The following is a 25,256-nucleotide window of genomic DNA, read 5'->3' on the forward strand; positions in this document are numbered from 1 at the left end:
TTTATCCGACAACATTAAACCGCCAGAATTATTCATGAGCCAAGGGAAAATGAAGATAAACTGGCATTTGCACACTTGTAGCGCCTGAGTCATGACATCGCACACATTGAGACGGATCGCAATTACCGCTCATCAGCTCAAATGTATTCCAGGCATGATTGAGCACCAAGTGGACACGCGTGGACTGATTTCTAGTGTTGGGGATGTTGCACCATAAAAAACCAAGCAATAGACTATTTGGGATTAAGCGTCTGTACTCGGTAGTTTGTTTTATCCTACCCAATAACACAGGTCTCACAGCTCAAACATTAGATACTAGTGCAAAGTGTAAAAAGAAAATAAATGTGATTCAAATATAATCTCTCTATAACAATACAACAATACTACAATACTACAATACTTACAATCATAATTATAACAGAAGACCTAATGAAGTTTATCGAGTCATTTAAAAAATCTTATTGAAATGTTCATTATTGTTTTGTGCCTGATGTTTGAGACAGTTGATTAAACTCAATTGTCAGTTGATTCATTCAACTTCAATTTGGGGAAATCCTTCAGGTCCTTTCAGGTTTTCAGAATGATTAAAAATGATATCTTAGCTTTTGTATTATGAAAAGTCCACAAATTGTTGCCTATAACAGGAAGCTGAAATCCATGGATTACAGTTTCTTCATTATGAAATAAGATATTTGAAAGTTAGACACTAGTAATATTATATTGTTTATAACTTTGTAAACCATGGAATTGTGGCTGTGCATGGCAGTCAGAAATGTGAGAGCGACCTTGGGTTTACTTTCTCATATGTTCTCGTCTTAAAAAGCCGTGACAGTTTCTTTTAATAACCCTCTTCAGGAGTGTCTGTTTGGAGGATTTCACACTTTGCTGAACTTCCTTGATGGTTTGTTCTTAGCACAGGTGATCAGGTTGCACTTATTGTGTGTGACTAAATCCACCTGAGAAGAAAGAACAAAAAAACACTTAGCTAAACAATTGACTCGTTCAGGCAGCTGAGAATGAAACCTTGTACTTTTTAATCCGATGTGAAAAGAAAGACATGACGTTACAGATCAAAGTTTTGGAAAATCTTATCGTCCTGTGTCACTGGTTCACTTTGAAGTTCATTAGTTTACCTGCCTGAAACACAGTAAATAAATACAAAATAAAGATTGCAAAGACAAAACTTAAAGGTGAATCATGTAACTTTTTGGGATTAAAATAAAATAATGAAAGCTGCATCTTTTAACCAAGCATTGAAGTCAATGGGCCATGCTTGCGATTTACTAGCGCACGTCGCCACTTTAGCCTTTAGCGGCTACGTACATCCGCTGGCTGGGCGGCCTGGAAGTAGCTTCATGTGACGCGGCTTGTGTACCACGTGACCGCTTTGACCAATCAGAGTGAGAACTGCCGGGGCAAGCTTAAAGGCGTGATGGACGATTTTTTTGGCCCAAATCTGAGTCTCATTTCCTCGTGGTGTGGACTGCCGATTAGTCCTGTATCAATCATAAAACGCACCTACTCCTCACCTGCAGACGCGTGTGGCTCGTCCCCTGAGAACAGCACGTTTTTGCGCGTCGAAGCGCATGGATCTATCATAATATAGTTCCCTCAGTGTACGGGACAAAATGAAGACGGAGAAAGACAGTTTGAGCTGACTCAGAAGAGACGGAAATCTATGGGAGACGAGAGATGCGATGCGATCCGTCGCGCTAATAAACAAACGCACGTGTGTGTTGTATCAGTCGCACTTCCGCCTGCGTTCTCAAATCCCCGAAAAATCGTCCATCACGCCTTTAATACATCCATGTTTTACCAGGGAAACGTCACTATGAAGAGGCGGGGCTGATCAGTTCTGCAGTTTTGAACATGAAGTTACTGGACCCGTTTCTATTATTAAATCATTTTAAATCAATATTGTGGTTTACAATAAACTATAAACTCTACTTATGTTATAGTTCAATACTAATTACCTGAAAAAAGCAGAATGTATATATATTTTTGCAATAAAAACACCTGCAACAATAATGATTGTAAGATATGTAACTAACATGCCATACTATGAAACATTCTTGGTAAACAATAGCTCCATGGAGACAAGCAGGTGGTGGACCCCCATAAGAGAAAAGTTACACAGTGCACCTTTAAGTCAGACTTGAAAGCTGAAAGGTTTCTCAAAAGGTTTGTGAATTTTTTTTCTCTTACATTTTACACAAAAAATAAATAAAAAATCGTATATATATATATATATCTATAGTGTTTGTTTGTTTTAAGCCATGTTTTCCGCCAAGTGAAGACAATCTTCTTATGTGGAAAGGCTGTAAAGCATTACAAACATATAAACTGTAGCACTGCCAGCGATGTGCCATTACCTGGAAATTCACCTGCATTTTTCACAGCAGGCATCCTTTAACAAATATCTGTTTTTTCCCTGGACAGAATTGCTCTTTGATGTCTCGCCTGTTGTGTGGGGCTTTGTTGCAGGTGGACAGCCCATCTTTGTGCGCTGCTAGCAGGGCACCGCGGCTTCACAAACCTTTCCAACCACTATTTTCATGCTTTAAAGCTTTCATCTCATTTGCGGGCTGAGGAAGTGTCATGCTGTTGTGGAGTGGTGTGTTGTTTTGTTATAACGGACAGTCTCAGCTTGTCTTCCTCCGCGGGGGGCCAGAGCACCTTGCCCGCTGTAGGAAAAGGGGCCGGCTTTAATAAGACATTGACTGCCCATTGATTTAACCTGCGGTATGTAGAATTAGATGTTACAGCACAAGCAAATCACAGCTGGGGTAAAAACAATTCACTCTATAGGGGATCGTCAACTCTTCAGGGACTCTCGTGCCCCCCGCCGGCCTGAGAGGATCAAAGACGTACCAAAGAAAAGGAGCAAATTTGTCCGATTCCAGGATAAGCAAATCCTGCCATTCATAGGCAAAGGAGAAAATGCACTTTAGCTTATTGACTTAATGGGCTAAAGATTAATTACAATAGTTCTTGAGTGTGGTTTTAGATTAATTAAACGGATCCATTTGCCGTTAATGAAATGATGATTCAATTATGTCATTTCACAATTTAACCGTTGCCGCAAGAGAAGCAAATAATCTTGATTTCTAAATGAAACGTCACATTATGGATGTAGACGTTACTCAAAGTTGTCCAAATATTGCCCGATAAATAAATATTCAAAGAAAATCATCAAATTCCGACCCCATTTTTCAAGATTCTCTGAACTGTGTGGGCTTTGAACTGATACAAAGACAGTAATTTGGACGTCATCACTCACTAATAGCTGTATCTGGTTGGTTTTCCTGACATTGTCGTAACTTTCCTTAGGTTTTTCTTGGAAGGAGCTTAAGAGGCGACAAACTCCGCAGCGGCTCCGGTGCCTATCGTTACGACGACTCCCGACACAAAACAGATGTGGCCGACAATGACGTTAATCACTTGTCAAAGACTTGATTGCTACGGGACGGAGACTGACCTGACGAGGAGCGGACAATAGCTTCACAGCGGAGTCCCTCGCGGCTTGAATGGGGCACTGGTCCGGTGTGGGATTAGTCCCCTTCGTTCTCACCAGCAGGTTTTTTCTCTCTCTCTCTCATTAAAGCCCTGAGCCCAAAATTAGGAGCCGCTCCCCAATGCCACTTGTGACTGCACATTGACCCGGGAGTCGCGGCGGCGCAGAGCAAAGGCTTTCTGCGCAGGTGTGTTTACCACGGATACCATTCAACAAAGTGTCCAGGCTTTGTTGTTTCGAAGATACATTTGAACCCATTCAACTTGTGTTCTTGCTCAGTTCCCATAAAATCTTAGCCATTGTCGCTGTTGCACCTCGGGACCAACAAATCTGCAGAAATAATTGCATCTTAACTCTCCCTTGAATTCTTTCATCCTCTTAGATTTATCTTTTTACACAACCAGCAATGTGTACTTACAATTTAGATACATTTATACGACCAACACATCAAATGAGCACTTTAAATGACATATCAAGTTGTGTAGTAATGCATTCTGTTATTTTAAGTTTGACAAGGAAACCCCACTAGAATCGAGACAGGATTTTGGCTGATGATGAAAAAACGTTTAATGCCTATATTATAAGTATTGGATATCTGATTATGATGATTATGTCATCTTAATTTGCGGCAATCCACTTCAGACATAGTTATTTATACATGCAAAACAATTCTACCCCTTTGACGGTGCGCAACTTGAAGTGAGTTCTGAAGATAAAGTACCAAAATATGAATTGTTAAAGATGAGTGAGGAAATGTAATTATATTGTGTTTTTTTTAATACATTTAGTTTAAAAGTGCGAGAAGTGAGAATTGTTGCAATGTTAAATATTGTTCACGATGATAAAGATAAATCAGTTGTTTATCTATGATCATGTTTTGTTACAGGAATTTGAATTAGAAGAAAGTTTTGAAGAAAAGTTTTAAGGTCAAAATGTACTAAAATGGATTGATTGACATGGATGAAAGTTAAATAAGATTTCAACTTCCGTGCTTTTCAATGATGTTCCAACATATTCATTGTTAAAGATGAGTGCGGGACACATCACAGGAGCTTTCCCCAACAAATGCTCTTTTATCCGAGTGTTGTGAAGTCTGTAAACAGTCTTAGAACTTCAGACTTTCTCACACTCTCTGAAGCGTCTGAAGGTCCAAACCAAACGATGCCGACGATAAGATGCTTTCGCGATTCACGCACAGCGACAAAATCTGATAAATCCGCCATCTTCTTGTGAACTTAAGTTGCAGTTCTTAGAATCTAAAACCCGCACCAGCGATGAGACTCCAGTTGTACAATTATAAAAACCTCTAAACTGATAAACCATCCTGTTTATCTGCGAGGAGAAGACAGATCTTCAAAACGCTTCCCACCGAAAAAGACCTGCACCCTGCTTTTTTCTGGGGGGATGTTTTCGAATGGCCCTTTGTTCTCTCGCTCTCTTGAGGTCAGTACTCGTATTTGTACTTCTCATTTATCTGGACTGGATCTGCAGCAGCCAGCATTTCGCACTCCATTGCTGTGAATAGACTGTACTGAGTATTGTTATCTTGTCTCCCAAAGGCTTTGAACCACGTCCAGGTGTCACTCCTTGTACTTGTGGTGGTTTAGTGCCAAATATTATGGGGAACGATGTTTGAACGAAAGAGCCCAATTATTTAATGTGTTATATGACGATATGAAAAAAATATGATTAGGTTTTAAGTGTATCCAGAGGTTTCAGAATGATTGTCTTCTGCTTTTGACCCATCTTCGGCCCTTGAGTGAGCAGCCTCTTCCTCAACATGTATGGATATTTTCTAACTTGGCAGTATAGATTCACCAATGATACATTTTGGTTTCATTGGTATTGGTTTGTTTGCTGTGTTACATCTCCGTTTGAAAGAGATTTATTTTATTTTAAGTTAAGTTAATTGAAATACTGTTGAGAATTGAAGACATTTCGCAAGACGAGATCGTGCACACACTTGAAAAATGATCTTTTCAAAATGTTTACATTTGGATTGGGCAAAAATACTCAATATTCAACTGCAGAATATGTATTAAAAATCCCATTTTGTTTCCTTGTCGTGGACCCAATCGTGGAGTGTTCGAACGATATGAGAATACATTTTAATCCTTAATTTTGGTCCTCAATTTACCAATGCCAAAGCCGACCAATTACCGTTAAGCACCAGGCAGGTGACTCAAACAGTTCAACAATCTTTTACATTTACAGAAGGAAACATTCATGTTTTTCTTGTAATTTATAATCTGTTCTTGACAGGTTACTACAACAGAATGACAAAAGATATTCAAGTGCAAGTAAATAATAGACAAAGATAAACACAAAGGGCATGTTGTCATGTTCCTTGTCAAGTGGAACAGAGTTTTCACAACTCATTGCTTTCTGAACTGTAGTCACGGTTCATGTACAGCGTAAACTTTTCAGTATGCTGTGGGAAAACAACTACTCGCTAAAACAAAATATAGGCAAGGCAAGTTTATTTGTACAGCACAATTCTTACACAAAGCAATTCGAAGTGCTTTACATAACAGGGAAATATGCATTAAAATAACTATAGAAACTAATAAAAATGTGTTTATTGGTACTTTAAAGAGAAGAGTGCGTATGAAATATTTCAGTCATATGCACAGCTACACAGTAAGTTTCTTCTCTGAGCCACAGGAGCCAGTGCAGAGACCTGAGAACAGGACTAATGTGATGGTACTTCCTGGGTCTGGTCAGGACCCGAGCAGCAGCGTTCTGGATGTACTGCAGCTGTGAGCAGTGAACAGGCCGTTACATTAGTCTAATCTACTGGAGACAAACGCATGGATAAGTCTCTCCAAGTCTGGTTTAGACACTATACTTTGATTTTGGCAATGTTTTTAGATGTTAAAAAGCTGCTGATGTTATTGATTTGACGTGGCTGTTAAAGTTCAAGTCTGAATTACGTCAAGATTACGTGATGTGTAGGTTTTAGAGCTGACTGCTGACACTTTCTCTTGTTTCTGTGGGCCAAAGATGATAACTTCAATCTTGAATTTAGCTGGAGAAAGTCCTTCAGCATCCACACACAGATCTGTTTGGAGAGTGAATCCACTGGTCCATATTCACCTGAGTGTTGTCTGCATAGTTAATGACATGTGTAGATTGAACAGAAGAGGTCCCAGGATCACATGGGTTGAGACCGTTTCCAATTTCAAGTACTTCCGGTCTCCTAGATAGGACTTGATTGAAGTACAAGAGATATATGGAGTATTGTCATATTATTAGCTATCAAGTCAACACTTTCCTCTTGAAGTAGTAGTTAACCAGGTTATAGAAGTTCTACTGATTTCAATTTCAACTGTTAATTCTGGTAGTTCTGGTAGGAAAATGTACCTCTATGAATCAGTTATGAAAACTATTTTGTTGTCATGTCTGTGAAATCGATTGATTGCACTTCAACAATCACACCCATTGTCCACTTGCACAATCCTAGATACTGTCTCTAAGTACTCGTGTTTCTCATGTTTCAAGTTACCTGTAATGTGAACTGGCAGCCGATTTGTTTGTAGATGTCAGTTGCTATCAGAAACAATGTTTAACAATTTCAGAGCAGTTATCGTGCGTGTGTGAATGAGTGGGTGATTCTCCCATAACACGCTGCAGAGATGCACCGCGCAGATGTCTCCTCCTGCTCTGCTTAATCTGATTGCGACACACCTACTTTCTACGCTCCGCTGGCTCCTTTCCATACAATGTACTTTAGTCATGTAGGTTGGGGGGAAAAAAAATCCTGCGACAGCTAATCTTTTATGACACAAAATAATAGTTGATATTTGTGAAAACATGTTTTTGAGACTGAAGTTTTGGATGAGGATGATTGGTCACAAGTCATATTATGCTAAGTTTGGTCAAAGAGGTTGGATTCTTAGCTTTGGCAATTTGATGTCTCAAACACACTGTATCTTGTCAAATTCCTGATCTTGTTTAATCACTGAAGATAAGCCGGGTTTTTCCTGCTCACTATTACTTGGATGGGAAACACTGGGAAAACCACGCGCCGCAATTGTGTCCTTAGGCAATACACGTCACCCACTTTACCTTTTACCTATGTGTGAATGTAAAGTGTCTAACCCAGGGCAGCTGTGGCTTCAACAGTTGCTTTTTACCACAGAGTATTTACTGAAACAATAAAGCAGAAAATTGTAAAGCGATTTGTAGCGTCTAGAAAAGTGCTTTATAAGATTAATGCATTATTTATGTGTCTGCAGGCTAATATGTCTTGCGAAAGAACTTGTTTTGCAGTTCATGTTTCTCAGACATGTCTTCAACAAACCATTGACAACTATCTTAATATAGAGATAGAAGATTTGTGAATGTGTGAATTGCGAATAAGTGTTTTGCAGGTGCTATTAGAACTTACTGTATTACTGTAGAGAACAAACCTCTGCTTTAGCTCTTGTATACCAACCTTGCAACCATCATAGTGAATTTATTTCTGCTCTTTTCTGGGGGGTTTTCTGTTACTATCACTATTTACGAGACATAATACGACTAGAATATTACCAACAAAGAATGCTACCTACCTACTTTTTATAAGCAAATAAAACCAGAACATACATTGATCATGCTTTGGTGCACTTTTGTATTTTTCACAATACATTTTCCCTTAATTAGTTTCCAATAATGTTACTGTTTGCTTCCAGAATACACATTTCTGTTTTCCCAGTAGCTGGCTTCAGGTGTGCGTAAGAGTGTGCAGAGAAGATCAGAAGCCTCACAGGTAGAGAAAATCTCTACAACAAACACAACATCACCCATAAGCCTTTGCTAACAGGAGGACGACAGATCACTTTGGTAAACAACTCTTTGGAGGTCTGATTGTTCGCTAATTTGTATGCAAGAAAAGCAAAGGGGAGTCGATTTCATACAGGTTCTTTGTAGCTCAGATATGTAATACTTTAATCTGAAAGTCACACTCAAAACTGCCACCATTTACTGAGCCAGCATCAAACCAATTCTTCAAAGCTGTGGCAATGTTTTTACTCTATTTTACTATATTTATTCCTGCAAAATATAGTTGGTAACCCATTGCAACTTGTTCAAGAAAATTTACTTTTTCACCCTTTTTCAGCTGCAAGACCAGTAGTAGCAGTAGTTTGCAGTAGTAGTAGTAGTTTGCAGTGGTAGTAGTTGTATTAGGAGTAGTAGTTTGAAAGGTGGTGAATTGTAGTGATAGTAATAGTATGTATCCGTTGTTGTTTTTTTGTAACACCTGTTGAAAGAGAGAACAGTGTAATAATGGATAATATTAGGACATTTTGTAGCAATGGATAATGGATTTTCTGAATATTATTTCCATGAAACAATATCATTGAGCACTGATTTGCGTTTCCTCGGTTTCGACTTTGTATCGTTAAGTGAAGAGACGAGTTTGACAGAGAGGATATCCGAGACCAGGCGCGGAACGACAAACCTTAACCTGTTTGGAGAAGGCCCCATTCACTGGCACCTGACCGGAACCGAAGCCCCTTTCGCTCCCCTCATCCACGGACACACACCGGTCATGAGTGCGCACCGACGCAACACATTAGAGCGCTCGGGACGCAACACACGCACACACCGCCTGCATTTCCGTATCGATGCAGATGTAATAAACGCGATTAACATGGCTACACACCACCCATACTGCAGAGTAAACTTGGCTCCCGCTATTGTTCACCGGCGCTGAGGCGTCACAGGGCTAAGTGAGGGCCCCCGATAGATACCTTCCACGCTCAGACCACCAGTCGAGGTGAGAGAGCGGGGGCGGGTAAATGAAGGCGCAGAAGTCCATGGGGGAAGAGGGAGATGGGAACAGATAGGGCAATATAAAGTCTAATAGGCAGGAGGGGATCATCTATTTCCCATGTATTCAGACGCACAGGTGTGGAGACAAGTGCTTTATGGATGCTTCCTTTATGCTGCAGCGGGTGGAGACTTCTATCACTGGAGGGGGGTCTTCTCAAAATACTCTTATTCGGCATTTTGGTTTGGTAAAAAGAGTTGTGTTGTCAAATGTTTTGGCTATATTTTTTAGATTTTACGATTGCCATAAATCATTGTTGACACCATGAAAGAAATTTAATTTGTCCCCCTCCTGCACAATATAATCACACTACCAGTAATTCAAAAACAATACATATTAATTCTATATTATTTTATGCTTACTTACCTATGCATACAAAGGTGTGTTTTTGATTAACACATTATAATAACGTGTCGGTGTAATCCCTCATTCGTCCAGGCGTGTTCCATTGTAGAAAAAGCTTCAGTTGTAGTCATTTATAATAACATTATAATAACATATACACAGTATAATAACACTTTGATGTGCCTTAATCAAGCATGAATAAATACTGACTTCATAAGGATCAAATGTATTATTAAGAATGATTCATGGTTAGGAATTGCTTAATAACACCTAAACCTATTCCTTAACTAGTGACTAGGCCTTAATCATTCTTTTTAAACTAATTGTTCATTGTGTATTCTTTGTTTCATAATGAGTCTTTGTCCATCTTTTATAAAATAAACCTAAGGTGTAGTTATTATAAAGGTGTTTTTTGTTTAATTGAATGTATTTAAATTAACTATTAGCTTATAAAAATATTATTCTAGTCTAGTATGAAAATCTACATCTCCGGTATGTATCAGTGCTAAAGTTTTGCACCTCAAAGCAGCCTGTCTGTATAATCCCTGGAGAAGGTTGTGTGAACATTTTTCCAAAGAAGTGACTTGCTTCAGGCTCTTATAAACAGATGCAACAAGTCCACATCCCCTGGTGCAAAATAACAACACTAGAAAGCATGTTCAAAGTGTCTCCAAACCCCATTTTTATTCCTGTGAGACTTGCGCTTGTGCCGCTGAACAGATTTACTAACACTGCCAGTATAGTCCATTTTGCTTCATTGCAAAAGAAAAGGCCAGTGCGCACACTATTTAGCAGAGTGTGAACTGACAGATGAGAGGGCAAACATGCAAAGGGCTGGCCTCTTCACTTGTTGAAAGAGAGGAGAATTAGCTGAAACTTGAAGCAGGGGAAACTCACTGAAACATGTTACGATGCCAAACCTATCAAGTGACAATTTTGAACTTTGGCACCAACTTCTAAACCAGAAACTGAATGGGTGATTGTGCAATTCATAGATTTAAAGGTCATGTTTTTAGGCCTCATCTTGATAACATTTGACCATTCAAAAGACTTCATATTTTGTCATTTTCACGCTGAAATTAATATATTGCACCACTTTCAGTTTAATCCAAATAGTTTAGCAGCGTCTTGCTCAACTTCTCTGACAGTGCGAGGGGTAATCAGGTTTTGCAAGATTTGTGAGTAGATTAGCAGCCACCTTTGCAGGAGATAAGAGGCTGCAGAGATAAAACTGTGTCCTGGGAGGCACAGCACTGTGATGAAACGGCATATCTGACGTGGTACGATCTGTTAAAAACACAATTAAGACACTGTCTAGGCCTATCTGCTCCAGCTGCTCTCATCGCCGCTAATCCTTCTGCCTCACTCAGAGAAGTAGAGTTTGAAAATAGAAACTTTATCCCTTTTCCTCTACTGTACAATAAGCGTTAAACTAGTGAACTTTATATACCTCAACAAACAAACAAGCATAGATGTAAAACTTGAAGGTGGCATGTGTAACTCTGGTGAAGGGTCCGCTATCTGCTTGTCTGCTTGTTCTTGCGTTGCTTAGATTAGTACAGTCATAGTATAGTGCACCTTTAAAATATGCTCACTTGATGTCTCTCTATTATCTACATTCCAAATGGTTGTACACTACTTCACTTTTTTACAACTAAAACCACCATGTTGAAGACGTCACCGTATGCTAGCTCCGCTTTCAGCTAATCGTGAAAAGGCCTTAAAGCTTTCAAGACCCTGGACTTTGTGTGCGTGTGAGTGACTGTCTGATCCAAAAATGTAACAACCGGACAGTTGTTGGCAGTTGGCTTGTTAAAACTATCTGCAAGTAGGCTAACGTTTATCAGCATGTAGTGAGCCAATAATATGTACACTAGCATTAGCCAGCTGCCAACTAGATCAATGTAACTCGCTGAAACAAAACGCTCACCCCTCAGTCTGTGATTTCTCTAACATTTAGTCCACTGGTTCCTCCTGACGACAGTAATAGATTTCTGGAGATGTTATAGAAGAGGAATCTTTTATTTTCAGACTTTTTGTTGAAACAGCCCTCAGTGCATTATGTGGCTTTCGTCTTCAAGTTGGCAGTAGCGAGGTCACGTCAGACCTTTGAATACACTAAATACACGATGCAAAACCCACACAAACAATGTGTTTGCATTCCTCTTTAAGAGATTGTTGTGAAGGAAAACTTTTTTATTCCTATATAGTGTAAGACTATGTGTTGGCTGCATAAAATGTGATCACTGACATAGGAAGTTATGCTGGTGCAAAATTCTGCTCTGGTCCCTGAAAGCTGTGTTCATGTGCTTAAAGTGCTTATGAACTCATTGTGGTGAATAATTAAGATGCCAAGAATATGAAAAGAGAGGAATAGATTTGGCCTGCTGCAAACAGTGTAAAATGAACTAGTTCTGTTTTTCATGTACGGTGCCTTTAATTCCCATTTATATTTTTGTGTATTTTACAGGTGTCATTTTTACATTTAGGTTATATTCCTTCTTCAATACCTGCCTTAAGCTTTCATGTAAGACTACAATATAATAATATATATAAACCCCCTATTTCTGACATAGAAATGGTTAAAACGGTCTACAACTAGTAATTTAAATTGTCCATCACACTTATTTCTATCCCATCCTACACTGTCCCTTTATAACCTACCGCCTACTCGGCTTGTACATAACCGCTGTGCGACAGCTCGAGGTGCCTGGATAAACTTGCCAGCCACAAAACTCAAACTGGGATTCGTCTTTACACTGGATGAAATGATAAGCTCAGCGTGTGCATCCAAACAGCCACGTGCATCTGCATCACTGGCCTTTATTTATGTTTTCAGCGCTCTCCACGTGTTGACGGATGCATTTTAGATTATCTCCATGTTGGCTGTATAATGTGCACAGGCTGGAGCGCCGAAACCCCTATCCATCCAGGACCCTAACTCCGCGAGCATCTTTCTGCAAATAGCATTCTTGCTTGCTCATTTGAAATCTCGCCTTGTGCTAGAGAGTTGGTGTTGTTATGACAAATACCAGTACGTATCCTGCAAACACTGTGTGATTTTCAACGTGCGGGTGTGTACATAATGCAGCTTCACAAATCCAAAGAAGTTCAGTCAGGCTCTCTATGTAAATGAACTCTGTAAAATAGTTAGGCTTTTGTCAACCAAGATATATCACCTGTGTTTTTAGATACGGTTTGAGATTAATTCAGAAAGTGATTATAACAAGTTATATTACACTCACAGCATACAGCATTTTCATATTTTAATTAAGTTTATGTACAATTTAACTCAATTTTGCCAGTCTAGAGTTCTGAAGTTTGATGTTGACAACAAGAATGTAGTTTTTGTTTGAGTGGAGCAGCGAAGCAGTAACAGTGTTTTGCTCTGAACAAGCTCTTGCAGCTGCCCAGCTCAGGGGACTAGAGAAAGTCCAGAACAGTTCGGATTTTGGACAACAATATTATTCATTGATTTTATTAAAACAGAAATTGAGCACATGTTCCAAGCCTGGATAAGTATAAATTTAGAAGGTCAGACAGGCTCAATTTCAGATGAGTTTTCAATATCAGATTAAAAAAAATTCTTAAAAATAAAATCTTTCCGTCTCCTGCTAACTTAACCAAACATTGACAGTTTGAACTTGTTCAATGGCCCCCACTTCGTAAATGACAATAGTCGGGGATGACTTGAGGAATTAAAGTAGGAAAAGCAGATCTGCCCTCTAGGAGTCAAGTGTGAAGGTGTAGCCTGGCTTTATCACTGCAGGTTAATGAGGAGTTAGGCAAGTGTGAAAACATAAGATGATTAAAATAAATAAGAATCGTAAATATAAAAATATATATATATAATGTAAGTAAAACACCATTATGTTATGGGATGTTTCGATGAATAAGGCACAATTTTAAAATGTGCACCAAAAATAAAAATAAAAACACCTAACTTTTCCAGTGAAGGGTTTGCCGTCTACTTGCCTCCATGATATTGCTGTGCCTAGAATGTTATAAAGTATTGTATTAAACTTAAATATGCCATAATGAGGAACATTCAAGGCAAAGCAATAGCATCTCCATGGAGGCAAAGAGGTAGCGGGCTCTCCATCAAAGCTACACGTAGATTACAGAGTACCTTTAATGTCAGAGATAAAGATTTTTTACTTTCTTTGTCAAAACAAAACGAACATAAAAACTCTCTTTTTATACCAAGACAATACTTATAGCACAGAGTAGGTAATTGGTGTAACTTCCTGGATATAGCTGGACTCGATGCGAGAGCTAAATTGGCAGCCACTAAAGTATCCCGTAAGCACCCTTCATGTTTTTCGCCTATACGCTGGTACGGTAAGTGTAGTCATATTAACGGCTAATAATAGCACAGAGTTGTCGTGTTTTTGTGCCAATAGCGATTTGTGTTTCTTTTTTTGCTGCAGCAGGCCTTTCCTCAGAGATGCTCTTCAGGGAATCATTATCGCAGTAAAAATGCCACAAGGGGGTTGGCGTGCCTGCATCCACGGGCTCTTTAACCCACATCTATTATTCAGAGGAGGGCACTGCAGCTACAAACGCACCAATGATGTTGCTCTCTTATCTGCAGATAATTAGGGACCAGGCCGATAGTTGATGATTGGAAGCATTTTGTATTGACTTCAGTAACTTCTGATGCATATCCAAAACTGAAAAGGTTTGGAAAGATGAGCGGGCGAGTATAAAAATACTTCAAATCAATTAAGACCATGTTTTTAAAGTGCAAAGGTGCATTTTCTTGTGGATGGTATGCCACAATTAAAATAAAAGCCTTGAAAAACATTTATTCTTACCATAAATGAGGCTGCCTCTACACAGATCTGACCCGTAACTTGACCTGGTGGTCAAATGCCTGTCTCCATGGAGATGGATATTTTGCATTAAACTTTGGATTATGAAAACAGCTGAAGGATATACATTTTAAATCCATTGCTGCAGTTTTAGTATCTTGATATGAACAAAGCATTTTACGAGTTAATATTATAATAGTATTTTATGTTTTGTATTTATTTAGGTTTCTTTTACCTATAATATTACCAAAACATGTAGGTGTAGATGTAACTTTTTTTTTTTAAACAGTGGAAATAACAGCACACATTTTTGGACTCTGCATTGGGCATTTTCCCATAGTCACTTGTCACTTGTCATTTTCTGCTTAAGTTCACACCACTGTGTAATAATGGCCATAATAGTAAGGCAATCTGTTGCTTGTAACTGGATCCAGTCAGAATGCAGAGAAATGAATGAAACATGTGACAAGGTATGAGTAGTAATCCGTCAATCTTGAGTGTTTGTTGACAGATGGGTCTTTTGTACCGGTGATTTGTTCAACAGAATAACCAGGTTGGATAATTACCTGGTTTCTTCATTGCGACGATTAGGTCCATTGTTGTGTTAAAAACATCCACCTCGTGAATATGCATTGCTCAGTGGGGAAACCAAAATGGCTATTGTAAGGAGCATTGTGAAGGGGACTAACCTGAGGCAACTTGTTTATTCTACAGGAGTGAAAGATTAGAGAAGACCTGTGGCAACACCTTATAAATTCTGCCATCGTTATAACAGTGCCATTCTGTGACTTAAGTGGAGGCAGACTTCCAGTGTAAATAGACATACAATACAATTTAGGACAGCTGTGGGCTATGACAAATGCTAATCTGCTTTAATTGAAAGTTGTCAGAGAATTAAACTGAATTAAACTCAACCATTAAAACAACATTATTTAATAAGAATTACCATTATGATCTGATTTAATTCCCCATATGCACTTGCCCCTCTATTTTAAAATCAATAATGCAAGTTTCGATCATTTTAAATCTGCGTGTTTGAATTTCTTTTAGTCTTTTTTGTCTGTTAAACTCTTAAAGCCTGTTAAATGTAGTTATTTGTATAAAGATTTGTCAGCAGGACGCTCCTCTAGTTTTTTTCTAACCTGCAGCTGCATTTGCGCTCATTTCCACCAGATTAAGCCACCATTCATCTCGGTGCAAATAAACATGATAGGGCTTTAGCTCCCTGAGAAGGAAGAGGCGGGACCAGGGTGTTGAGTTTCAGACCCAGCCACCTGGAGAATTGCATTTAAGGAGCTGCACCAAGGAGCCAGTGTCATTAGAGTCATTCTCCACTCAGAGCAGCAATGGACAGCAGGATCCGACCCCTCGGCCTGTCCCCGCACGGCACCTCGCCCCTGGGTAGCATGCCGATGACCCCTTCTCTACTCCGACCACCTCCGCTCTTTCTCCGGGCCTGCAACCCCACTTTGGAAAGGGGCTACCCGCGCACGCCCAAGTGTGCCCGATGCAGGAACCACGGCGTCGTTTCGGCTCTAAAAGGCCACAAGCGTTTCTGTCGCTGGAGGGACTGTGTGTGCGCCAAGTGCACCCTGATCGCGGAGAGGCAGAGGGTGATGGCGGCGCAGGTGGCTCTACGACGACAGCAGGCCCAAGAGGAGAATGAGGCCCGCGAGCTAAGAATGATGTACCCAGGAGGAGCGGGCATTGTCGGGGAAAGCGGGGTACCCCAGGGCTCCGTTGTGAGGACGTCTGCACCTGCACCAGCTGCTCACAATCCTCTCGGATTAGAAGTTTTTGTCCGTGAAAACCAAAGAGATGGTAAGTTATTTTGGAATATTAAGGAACTGCACATTTGAATATACAGTATAAACATGTTGGACTTATGCTTGTGTGTTAAGCTATTGAATTTATTTTGGACAAAATAAAGGTTTCAAATCCTTACCCTACAACGTATCTCTTCTTTTAGATGTCAAGCTGAACAATTTTCCACTTTATGGTGGATACATGGGTCACCCAATGTTTGCACCTTGCTCCTCCCGACTCCCATCTCCCCATGAGAAAGAGCTATCACCAGACCAGGACCAATGCGCCTCACCCAGCGACAGCAGCCCGAGTCCACCCCTGCGATTCGACCAGCGCTCGGACCACTCAGACAGTCCACAGCGGTCTTCCTCTTCAGACCTGGAGTCGGGAAACGAGTCGGACAAACTCACTGCAGAGCGAGACCCCACCGACATCATGGCCAAGATCTTCCCACATCAAAAACGGGACATGCTGGAGTCGACAGTGCAGACTTGCAAGGGGGACATTGTCAAATCGATAGAACTTATCCTGAGCTCTAAAGAGAACAAAATTGACACAGATCCCAGCGCAGTGAGGCCTCCTGTGGGGCTGCCTGGAGCTCTCAGTGCCCAGGGCAACAAATCGGCCTTCTCTGCAGTGCACATGACCCCCACAACTGCAGCAGGGGACAGCGTGTATAGCCTTGGCCCTCGCCTCAGCATGGGCCCCCTCAGGTTAGCTTACTCCAATGCTAGTGCGGCAGGTGTGGCAGGTTTTATGTCTCCGTATGTGACGTCTGGGCTCATGCCGGTGTTCCCCCTGCGCCCTCCGCTGGACTCGTACCCATTCCCAAACATGATCCGAGACCTGTCCTATCTTCAAAGCAAAGAGTCACTATGTAATGCTGGTTTGTACACACGACTCAATGATAAATGAAAACTACAATATTATATGCATTTCAAAGTCTTTTTTACATTATTATTTGATATTATTGTACATTTTGTAAAGATTACTTATTTTTAATAAATATGTAAGATTGTACATTTCTTGTTGGGGTAATACTATAATAAAGTGAGCACATTAATGCATGTTTCCTATTCAATTTTTATGTAAAGTAAGTATTTAATTGACCGGTGGTAAACAAAACCCTAAAGTCTAAAATAAGTAGTCCAGGGGGTAAGGATTTCATAAAGACTGAAAATACTTAAAGGACAAGCCTATAGCGGAAACAAACTTAACTTGACCTATTGAAACCTACCTTGAAAACTATTAACAAGTAACCGTGCGATGAGCTGGCCTCCAGCAAGCGGTAGAAAATGAAGGTATTAATTACTGAATAAAATCTGATTTATAACTTGAAATTAATGTAATTGGAAGGACAAAACATTATATAATGCACAAAGTAATTTATCTTTAAAGAATAAACCATGAAAAAATAGAAAATAAATATGTCTGAAGGAGAGGTGAAAGAAACACAAATGTTCAAATCTGTAGTCAACATAAAGCTATTGTCACCAAGAGTAACTAAAACCTGACCAGTAAGTAATAGTAGTTAATGTTGTCCGCAAGAAAAGACCCTGAAAAGCATTTATTTCTTTATTTTCCAAGTACTATTATTTCTCTCAACTTGCATTAGATTTAAGTTTGTTTAAATAGACCATTTCTTCTTGTCTTCTTCTGCTTTGCGTTTCAACACTGGAATTTCCCTATTGTGGGACAAATAAAAGGTAATCTAATATTCAGTAAATGTAAAGTAAATAGTAGAATACCTAAAATCATGCAGAATCTGTGCAGAATAAGGCGATTCCCTAGTTCAAAATCCACATCCACCAATTAAAACATTAGAATCAGCGTGCAGCCTCATAATATTGTGGTACTGCAGCGTGCGCGAGTGCGGTCCATCCCATTGGTCGCTCAGTTGTCATGGTGCTCCCCAACAGCCAATCAGATGCCGCGCTGTTGTCACGTGACCACTTGTTTCAGGAAATCATTGCAGTTCGATTCAAATGTTCGATGCAAATCATGAGATCAAAACTCATGAATGAAAACTGGCACAATTTTCTTCGTTTCATCTTTAACATGCGCTTTCACATTGTTGTCACAGCTCTGTTTTGGTCAGATCTCGTGGACTCGAGGAAAATAAGGGGAATTTCATCTTCGTGTAAGTTTGCGGACCCGGGATGTCAGCTAACCTAACCTAGCTACGTCTGAATCAACGCTAGCTCTTAATATTATTTTCAGTAAGATTTGCAGGTGCGGTGACATTATGCAGGCGTATTGGTGTCAATCTGAGTAAATAGATGAGTGCACGTCTTTAAGCTGTCAATACTGTCCTATGACTATTATGGTATTGCCAGTGTTTCTAGCGCTGTAGCATCCTGTGACACCTGTCCCTCTTTTGGTTGTCCTGCATAGCCATTTAGTCCACTTATTTATCCCTTATTTGTTATTTATCCCCTGTCCCTCGTCCCGCATATTTAGAGAATGTCTTATGTATAAAATAGGTTTGACATTTTTTTCTCACACATCAAAGTCAAAACTGTTTGGGTGTACTGGCTTTTAGAGTTGCAACTTGATTGATAAAAAACATGAAAATCATATGGTATTATGGTAGTTATTATCTATGTTCACTCATTCACCACATCAAAGTTAGACTAAACCTGCTGACACTAAACCTGGAATTGATCAGAACAAAACAAGGACTATAATAGGACCAAAGCAAGTGCACACCAGGACTAAAATCAACACCAAATAACAATAAGTGTGAACGCACCCTAGATTTCCGGAATTTGTCCCTCCAAGTCCCAGCACATTCAACATTGTGTCCTTTTTGCACAATTTGAGGTGGTCACTTTAGAGAAAACTTAAACGTTTTCATGAACTGACTTTGTGTTTCTGAATTCCAGATAAACGGTTCTATAGAGAGAAGAAGTCCTTCCTTTGCATAGACGGGTCTAAAATGATCCCGTTTGAGCAGGTGAACGATGACTACTGTGACTGCCAGGACGGGTCTGATGAGCCAGGTGGGTTACACTAAAGACATTATTTTACTCATCAATTAACATGTAAACATCTTGTAATTTGGTTTATTTGGTCTCAGCTGTGTTTCCATGGCAATGTTTACCTGCGCACCTAAGATTAGATTTGTATTAGATTATTTAAATTACATGTAAACAGTTCCATCTGATCCAAATAAACTGATTTATTTTCTTATTTTTCACACGTGACAAGAAACATTCTGCAAATAAGTGCAAACTAATGTGGCAAAGATGAATATGAGATTGTTATTTTGAAATGATTTGTACTTTGTCTTTCAAATGCAATAGTTAGAGGGTTCTCAATCTTTTCAGGATGGAACCCGATTATAATTATGAAGTCAAACCAGGGCCCCCATTGCAAAATAAAATTCTAGTTATTATGTCTAAATGTCTAAAATTAATGTCTAAATGTCTAAATTAATGTCTAAATGTCTAAAATTAAAATTAGTTGACTGAAAATTAAATTTTCTGTCAACATTTAAAAGCTGCTATAATTGTATTTATTTAACTTTTTAATTGTGTTTTTAATCAAATTTCACCCTCTCCTTGAACCGACACCTTAACGTGGTGGAGGGGTTTGAGTGCCCGAATGATCCCGGGAGCTATGTTGTCGGGGGCTTCAAGCCCCTGGTAGGGTCTCCCAAGGCAAACAGGTCCTAGGTGACGGGTCAGACAAAGATCGGTTCAGAAGCCTCTTAAGATGACGACAAAAGCAAGGCCATTTACGTCGCCCGGATTGGCGTCACCGGGGCCCCATCCTCGAGCCAGGCCTGGGATGGGTGCTCCATGGCGAGCGCCTGGTGGCCGGGTCTTACCCCATGGGGCCCGGCCGGGCACAGCCCGAAAGAGCGACGTGGGGCCGCCCTCCCGTGCGCCCACCACCCACAGGAGGATCCATAAGGGGCCGGTGCAGAGAGATCTGGGCGGCAGTCGACGGCAGGGGCCTCGGCGACCAGATCTCCAGACACAGAGACTAACTCTGGGGACATGGAATGTCACCTCGCTGGGGGGGAAAGAGCCTGAGCTTGTGCGGGAGGTTGAGCGATACCGACTAGATATAGTCGGCCTCACCTCCACGCACAGTTTGGGCTCTGGAACCCATCTCCTCGAGAGGGGCTGGACGCTCCACTTCTCTGGTGTTGCCCGCGGGGAGAGGCGGCGGGCTGGTGTGGGCTTGCTGATAGCCCCTCAGCTCAGCCGCCACGTGTTGGAGTTTACCCCGGTGAACGAGAGGGTCGCGTCCCTCCGCCTTCGGGTGGGGGACAGGTCTCTCACTGTTGTGGCGGCCTACGGGCCGAACAGCAGTGCAGAGTACCCGGCCTTCTTGGAGTCCTTGGGAGGGGTACTGGACAGTGCACTGACCGGGGACTCCGTTGTTCTACTGGGGGACTTCAACGCCCATGTGGGCAATGACAGTGACACCTGGAGAGGGGTGATCGGGAAGAGCGGCTTCCCCGATCTGAACCCGAGCAGTGTTGAGTTATTGGACTTCTGTGCTAGCCACGGATTGTCCATAACAAACACCATGTTCAAGCACAAGGGTGTCCATCAGTGCACATGGCACCAGGACACCCTAGGCCGGAGGTCAATGATTGACTTTGTTGTCGTGTCATCTGACCTCCGGCCGCGTGTCTTGGACACTCGGGTGAAGAGAGGGGCAGTGTTGTCAACCGATCACCACCTGGTGGTGAGTTGGATCCGCTGGCGGAGGAGGAAGCCGGACAGACTTGGCAGACCCAAGCGCATTGTGAGGGTCTGTTGGGAACGTCTTGTGGAGCCCTCTGTCAGTAGGGTATTCAACTCGCACCTCCGGGAGAGCTTCTCCCATGTCCCAGGGGAGGTTGGGGACATTGAGTCCGAGTGGACCATGTTCTCGGCCTCCATTGTTGATGCGGCTGCTCGGAGCTGTGGTCGCAAGGTCTCCGGTGCCTGTCGTGGCGGCAACCCCCGAACCCGGTGGTGGACACCGGAAGTAAGGGATGCCGTCAGACTGAAGAAGGAGGCCTATCAGGCCACTCTGGCTTGTAGGTCTCCGGAGGTCATCGACGGGTATCGGCAGGCCAAGCGAGCCGCGGCTCGTGCTGTCGCAGAGGCAAAAACCCGGGCCTGGGAGGAGTTCGCGGAGGCCATGGAGGAGGACTATCGGTCGGCACCAAAGAAATTCTGGCAAACCGTCCGGCGCCTCAGGAGGGGGAAGCAGTGTCTCACCAACACCGTTTACGGTGCGGGTGGAGGCCTGCTGACCTCGACTGGGGATGTCGTCGGTGTCGACGGTGGAAGGAATACTTTGAGGATCTCCTTAATCCCGTCTTCCGAAGAGGAAGTAGAGACAGGGGACTCGGAGGCTGGCTCGTCCATCACCCAAGCTGAAGTCACTGAGGTTGTTCGCAAACTCCTCGGTGGCAGGGCTCCGGGGGCGGATGAGATCCGCCCTGAGTACCTAAAGTCTCTGGATGTTGTAGGACTGTCTTGGTTGACACGTCTCTGCAACATCGCGTGGCGTTCGGGGACCGTGCCTCTGGACTGGCAGACCGGGGTGGTGGTCCCTCTGTTCAAGAAGGGGGACCGGAGGGTGTGTTCCAACTACAGAGGGATCACACTCCTCAGCCTCCCGGGTAAGGTCTATTCCAAAGTACTGGAGAGGAGAATCCGACCGATAGTCGAACCTCGGATTCAGGAGGAGCAGAGTGGTTTTCGTCCCGGTCGTGGAACACTGGACCAGCTCTATACCCTCCATCGGCTGCTCAAGGGTTCATGGGAGTTTGCCCAACCAGTCCACATGTGCTTTGTGGATCTGGAGAAGGCTTTCGACCGTGTCCCTCGGGGTGTCCTTTGGGGGGTGCTCCGGGAGTACGGGGTGCGGGGCCCTTTGCTCAGGGCTGTCCGGTCCCTGTATGACCGGAGCAGGAGCTGTGTTCGCATTGCCGGCAGTAAGTCAGACCTGTTCCCAGTGCATGTTGGACTCCGCCAGGGCTGCCCTTTGTCACCGGTTCTGTTCATAATTTTTATGGACAGAATTTCTAGGCGCAGTCAGGGGTCGGAGGGTGTCCAGTTTGGGGACCACAGGATCTCATCTCTGCTGTTTGCAGACGATGTTGTCCTGATGGCTCCATCAAACCCGGACCTGTAACATGCACTGGGACGGTTTGCAGCCGAGTGTGAAGTGGCTGGGATGAGAATCAGCACCTCAAAATCCGAGGCCATGGTTCTCGACCGGAAAAAGGTGGCTTGCCCTCTTCAGGTGGGTGGGGAGTCCTTGCCCCAAGTGGAGGAGTTCAAGTATCTCGGGGTCTTGTTCACGAGTGAGGGAAGGATGGAGCTTGAGATCGACAGGCGGATCGGTGCAGCGGCTGCAGTGATGCAGTCGCTGCATCGGACTGTTCTGGTGAAGAGGGAGCTGAGCTGAAAGGCAAAGCTCTCTATTTACCGGTCGGTCTACGTTCCTGCCCTCACCTATGTTCATGAGCTTTGGGTAGTGACCGAAAGGACAAGATCGCGGATACAAGCGGTCGAAATGAGTTTCCTCCGCCGTGTGGCTGGGCGCTCCCTTAGAGATAAGGTGAGGAGATCGGCCACAAGGGGGGACCTCTTAGACGTGGTAGAGCCGCTGCTCCTCCACGTCGAGAGGAGCCAGCTGAGGTGGCTCGGGCATCTGTTCCGGATGCCTCCTGGGTGCCTCCCTCGGGAGGTGTTTCAGGCATGTCCCACCGGGAAGAGGCCCCGGGGAAGACCCAGGACACGCTGGAAAGACTATGTCTCTCGGCTGGCCTGGGAACGCCTTGGGATCCCCCTGGAGGAGTTAGAGGAAGTGTCTGGGGAGAAGGAAGTATGGGAGTCCTTGCTCAGACTGCTGCCCCCGTGACCTGGCCCCGGATAAAGGGGCAGAAGATGGATGGATCAAATTTCACTCAAATATACTATTCCAAATATAAAGATGAAATTAAATATGTACATACCCGACTACAACTGAAAAAGCTTCAGCTGTAGTCATCTGGACGCTGTTTTTAAAAAAAAAAAAGCCGTTTTGACTTCATCCAAGAGTCAACTATTATTAGGAGGCGCCGCCCAGCGGGTAGGGCCTACTCAGAGTAGTATAAATATCTGAGTTCTCAGACTTGATCAGCACATTGAGAATGACTCTTGGCTCAGAATTGAAACAACTTCATTAAAAAACAATACAAAAAAACAATGTCCAAATGACAACACCACATTTTTTTCTATAATGGACCACTCCTGGACAATTGAGGAATTACACTGAATACATTGACATCTGATTATTGCTTTTTAAATGATTTGCTTACAAAACAATGTGAATAATCAATAAACCTTTATGTCCTAGTATGACTATTTAATGACAGTTTTGATCCAAGGATTAGCAGTAGCTGAAGCAATGCAGGTGATGTTGTTAACACATAGAGAGCAGAGATAGTTTATTCCTTTACTTGATTCTTTGTTCTTTAAATCTTTGTCACACTAACCTTTCTCCACACTTTTTCAGGCACGTCGGCTTGTCCTCGAGGCCGTTTCTACTGCACTAACCTGGGTTTCCGCCCACACTACATCCCGTCATCACGAGTCAACGATGGCATCTGCGGTGAGCTTTCTAAATAGTATTTTCTCTAAAGTGGACCTTAATGAACTTTACAGAAGCTTTTTGAAGCAAAGTAGTTTGGCGATAGGATTTTCTGCTCCACTGTCTTTCAAGGACAAGAAGGCCAACTTTATGTGACTCAGCGGTGAACAGATTTATTTTTATTCCAGAAATAAATCCCATTTCATGTATTCATTGATGTACTTGCACTGTGCACCTCTCCACAGTGTATTACAAATGGAAATCTAAAGTGAGAAGGCATTTTATAGTTCACAGAATTTTAAATTGAGTAATAAATATTCATTGCAGTCCTTTTGTTAATTCAATGTGTGCTCTAGTGGTACTTGACTTAGTTTAAAATCAATATAGTGTTGTCTCTTTGTCACATCACTGGTCCTTGTGCTGAAAACGTACAAGAACTATAAAAGAACAGTGGGAGATGTGTCTTAAAGCCTTCTGCTTCTATCGCCATTATTCCATCTCCCAGCCTCCCTTGCTTCTTCTTGTAAAGCACAATCTGAGAATTTGGCCTACATTTTCTCAGACTGCACTGTTCCACTTATATTACCAATGGAGATGTCGAATCACAGATGTTTAAATATCAGACGATGCTTTCAGAAAACCCACACAACTGTTTTGTTGTACATTGTGTCAGATAGAAAATGCCTTTTCACGCTAGTGGTTAAAAAACGTGATGAGATCAACTGTATCTAAGCATCATCTTAGTTAGTCTTATTCATACACTGAATGAACTAAATTACAGACTAAACATTAACATGTATTACTTTGTTCTAAATATTTGATAGTATCTCAATGTTTAATAACACCCTGTTGCTTTTTAGTGATCCTTGTTGATATCATATCACCATGGTAAAGCCTTTATTGCATCTTGCATGTTATTTATACGTTCTCTATGCCAGCTAATGTTCCCGATCCTTTCCTCTTTGAAATATAGATTGTCCTAGCTTGTGCATCATCACAAAGAGCTTGTTTGTGCTTGTTGAAAATGGACTGAATTGATCAAGTTGAATCACAATACATTTTTATTATTTTATTTAATTTATTTACGAGCGACCCAACCTCCCTGTTTGTTTCCCATGCTGTGACTTTGAATAGACCCGACGCATTATGAATAAAAGCATATTGTCTTGTTCTTGTGGCTGATATCTTGTGCACGCTCTCTCTCTCTCTTCTCTTGTTCGTGCGTTGGACCGCTCTCCTCTGCTGTTCCTGAGCCAGATTGCTGCGACGCCTCAGACGAGTACAACAGCCCCGCTCGCTGCCAGAACTCGTGCTGGTCAGTTCCACCACAACCGAGAGCGAATATTGAAAAATAACACGCGGACACGGATTC

At 42.1% G+C, this 25,256-nt stretch overlaps 2 protein-coding genes across 3 annotated transcripts in view; both read left to right on the forward strand.

The window, feature by feature from the left end:
* Positions 1-15,615: 15,615 nt before the first annotated feature.
* Positions 15,616-17,357, forward strand: LOC140371964 (doublesex- and mab-3-related transcription factor A1-like). Its single transcript, XM_072459205.1, has 2 exons — positions 15,616-16,309; positions 16,458-17,357. The coding sequence occupies exons 1-2, from the start codon at positions 15,835-15,837 to the stop codon at positions 17,207-17,209; spliced, it is 1,227 nt and encodes a 408-aa protein (XP_072315306.1). The 5' UTR covers positions 15,616-15,834; the 3' UTR covers positions 17,210-17,357.
* Positions 17,358-18,252: 895 nt separating this feature from the next.
* The window catches only part of LOC140371834 (glucosidase 2 subunit beta-like), a 210,895-nt gene continuing 203,891 nt past the window's right edge, over positions 18,253-25,256 (forward strand). For both annotated transcript variants that reach the window (XM_072459045.1, XM_072459046.1), the window contains exons 1-4: positions 18,253-18,434; positions 19,180-19,296; positions 23,810-23,905; positions 25,142-25,199. In XM_072459045.1, the coding sequence (XP_072315146.1) occupies positions 18,287-18,434; positions 19,180-19,296; positions 23,810-23,905; positions 25,142-25,199 (419 nt within the window). In that variant the 5' untranslated portion in view covers positions 18,253-18,286. The remainder of the gene's footprint in view (positions 18,435-19,179; positions 19,297-23,809; positions 23,906-25,141; positions 25,200-25,256) is intronic.

The sequence above is a fragment of the Eucyclogobius newberryi genome, unplaced genomic scaffold, assembly GCF_026437365.1.
Source record: "Eucyclogobius newberryi isolate DKJ021-1_F unplaced genomic scaffold, fEucNew1.0.hap1 SCAF_22, whole genome shotgun sequence".
Classification (NCBI taxonomy): Eukaryota; Metazoa; Chordata; class Actinopteri; order Gobiiformes; family Gobiidae; genus Eucyclogobius; species Eucyclogobius newberryi.

What these genes read in the sequence shown, in the direction of transcription:
- LOC140371964 (XM_072459205.1), top strand. Translation starts at nt 15,835, where the DNA reads ATGGACAGCAGGATCCGACCCCTCGGCCTGTCCCCGCACGGCACCTCG. An exon ending in CCGTGAAAACCAAAGAGATG is followed by an intron (nt 16,310 to 16,457) that starts GTAAGTTATTTT and finishes CTCTTCTTTTAG; the next exon opens with ATGTCAAGCTGAACAATTTT.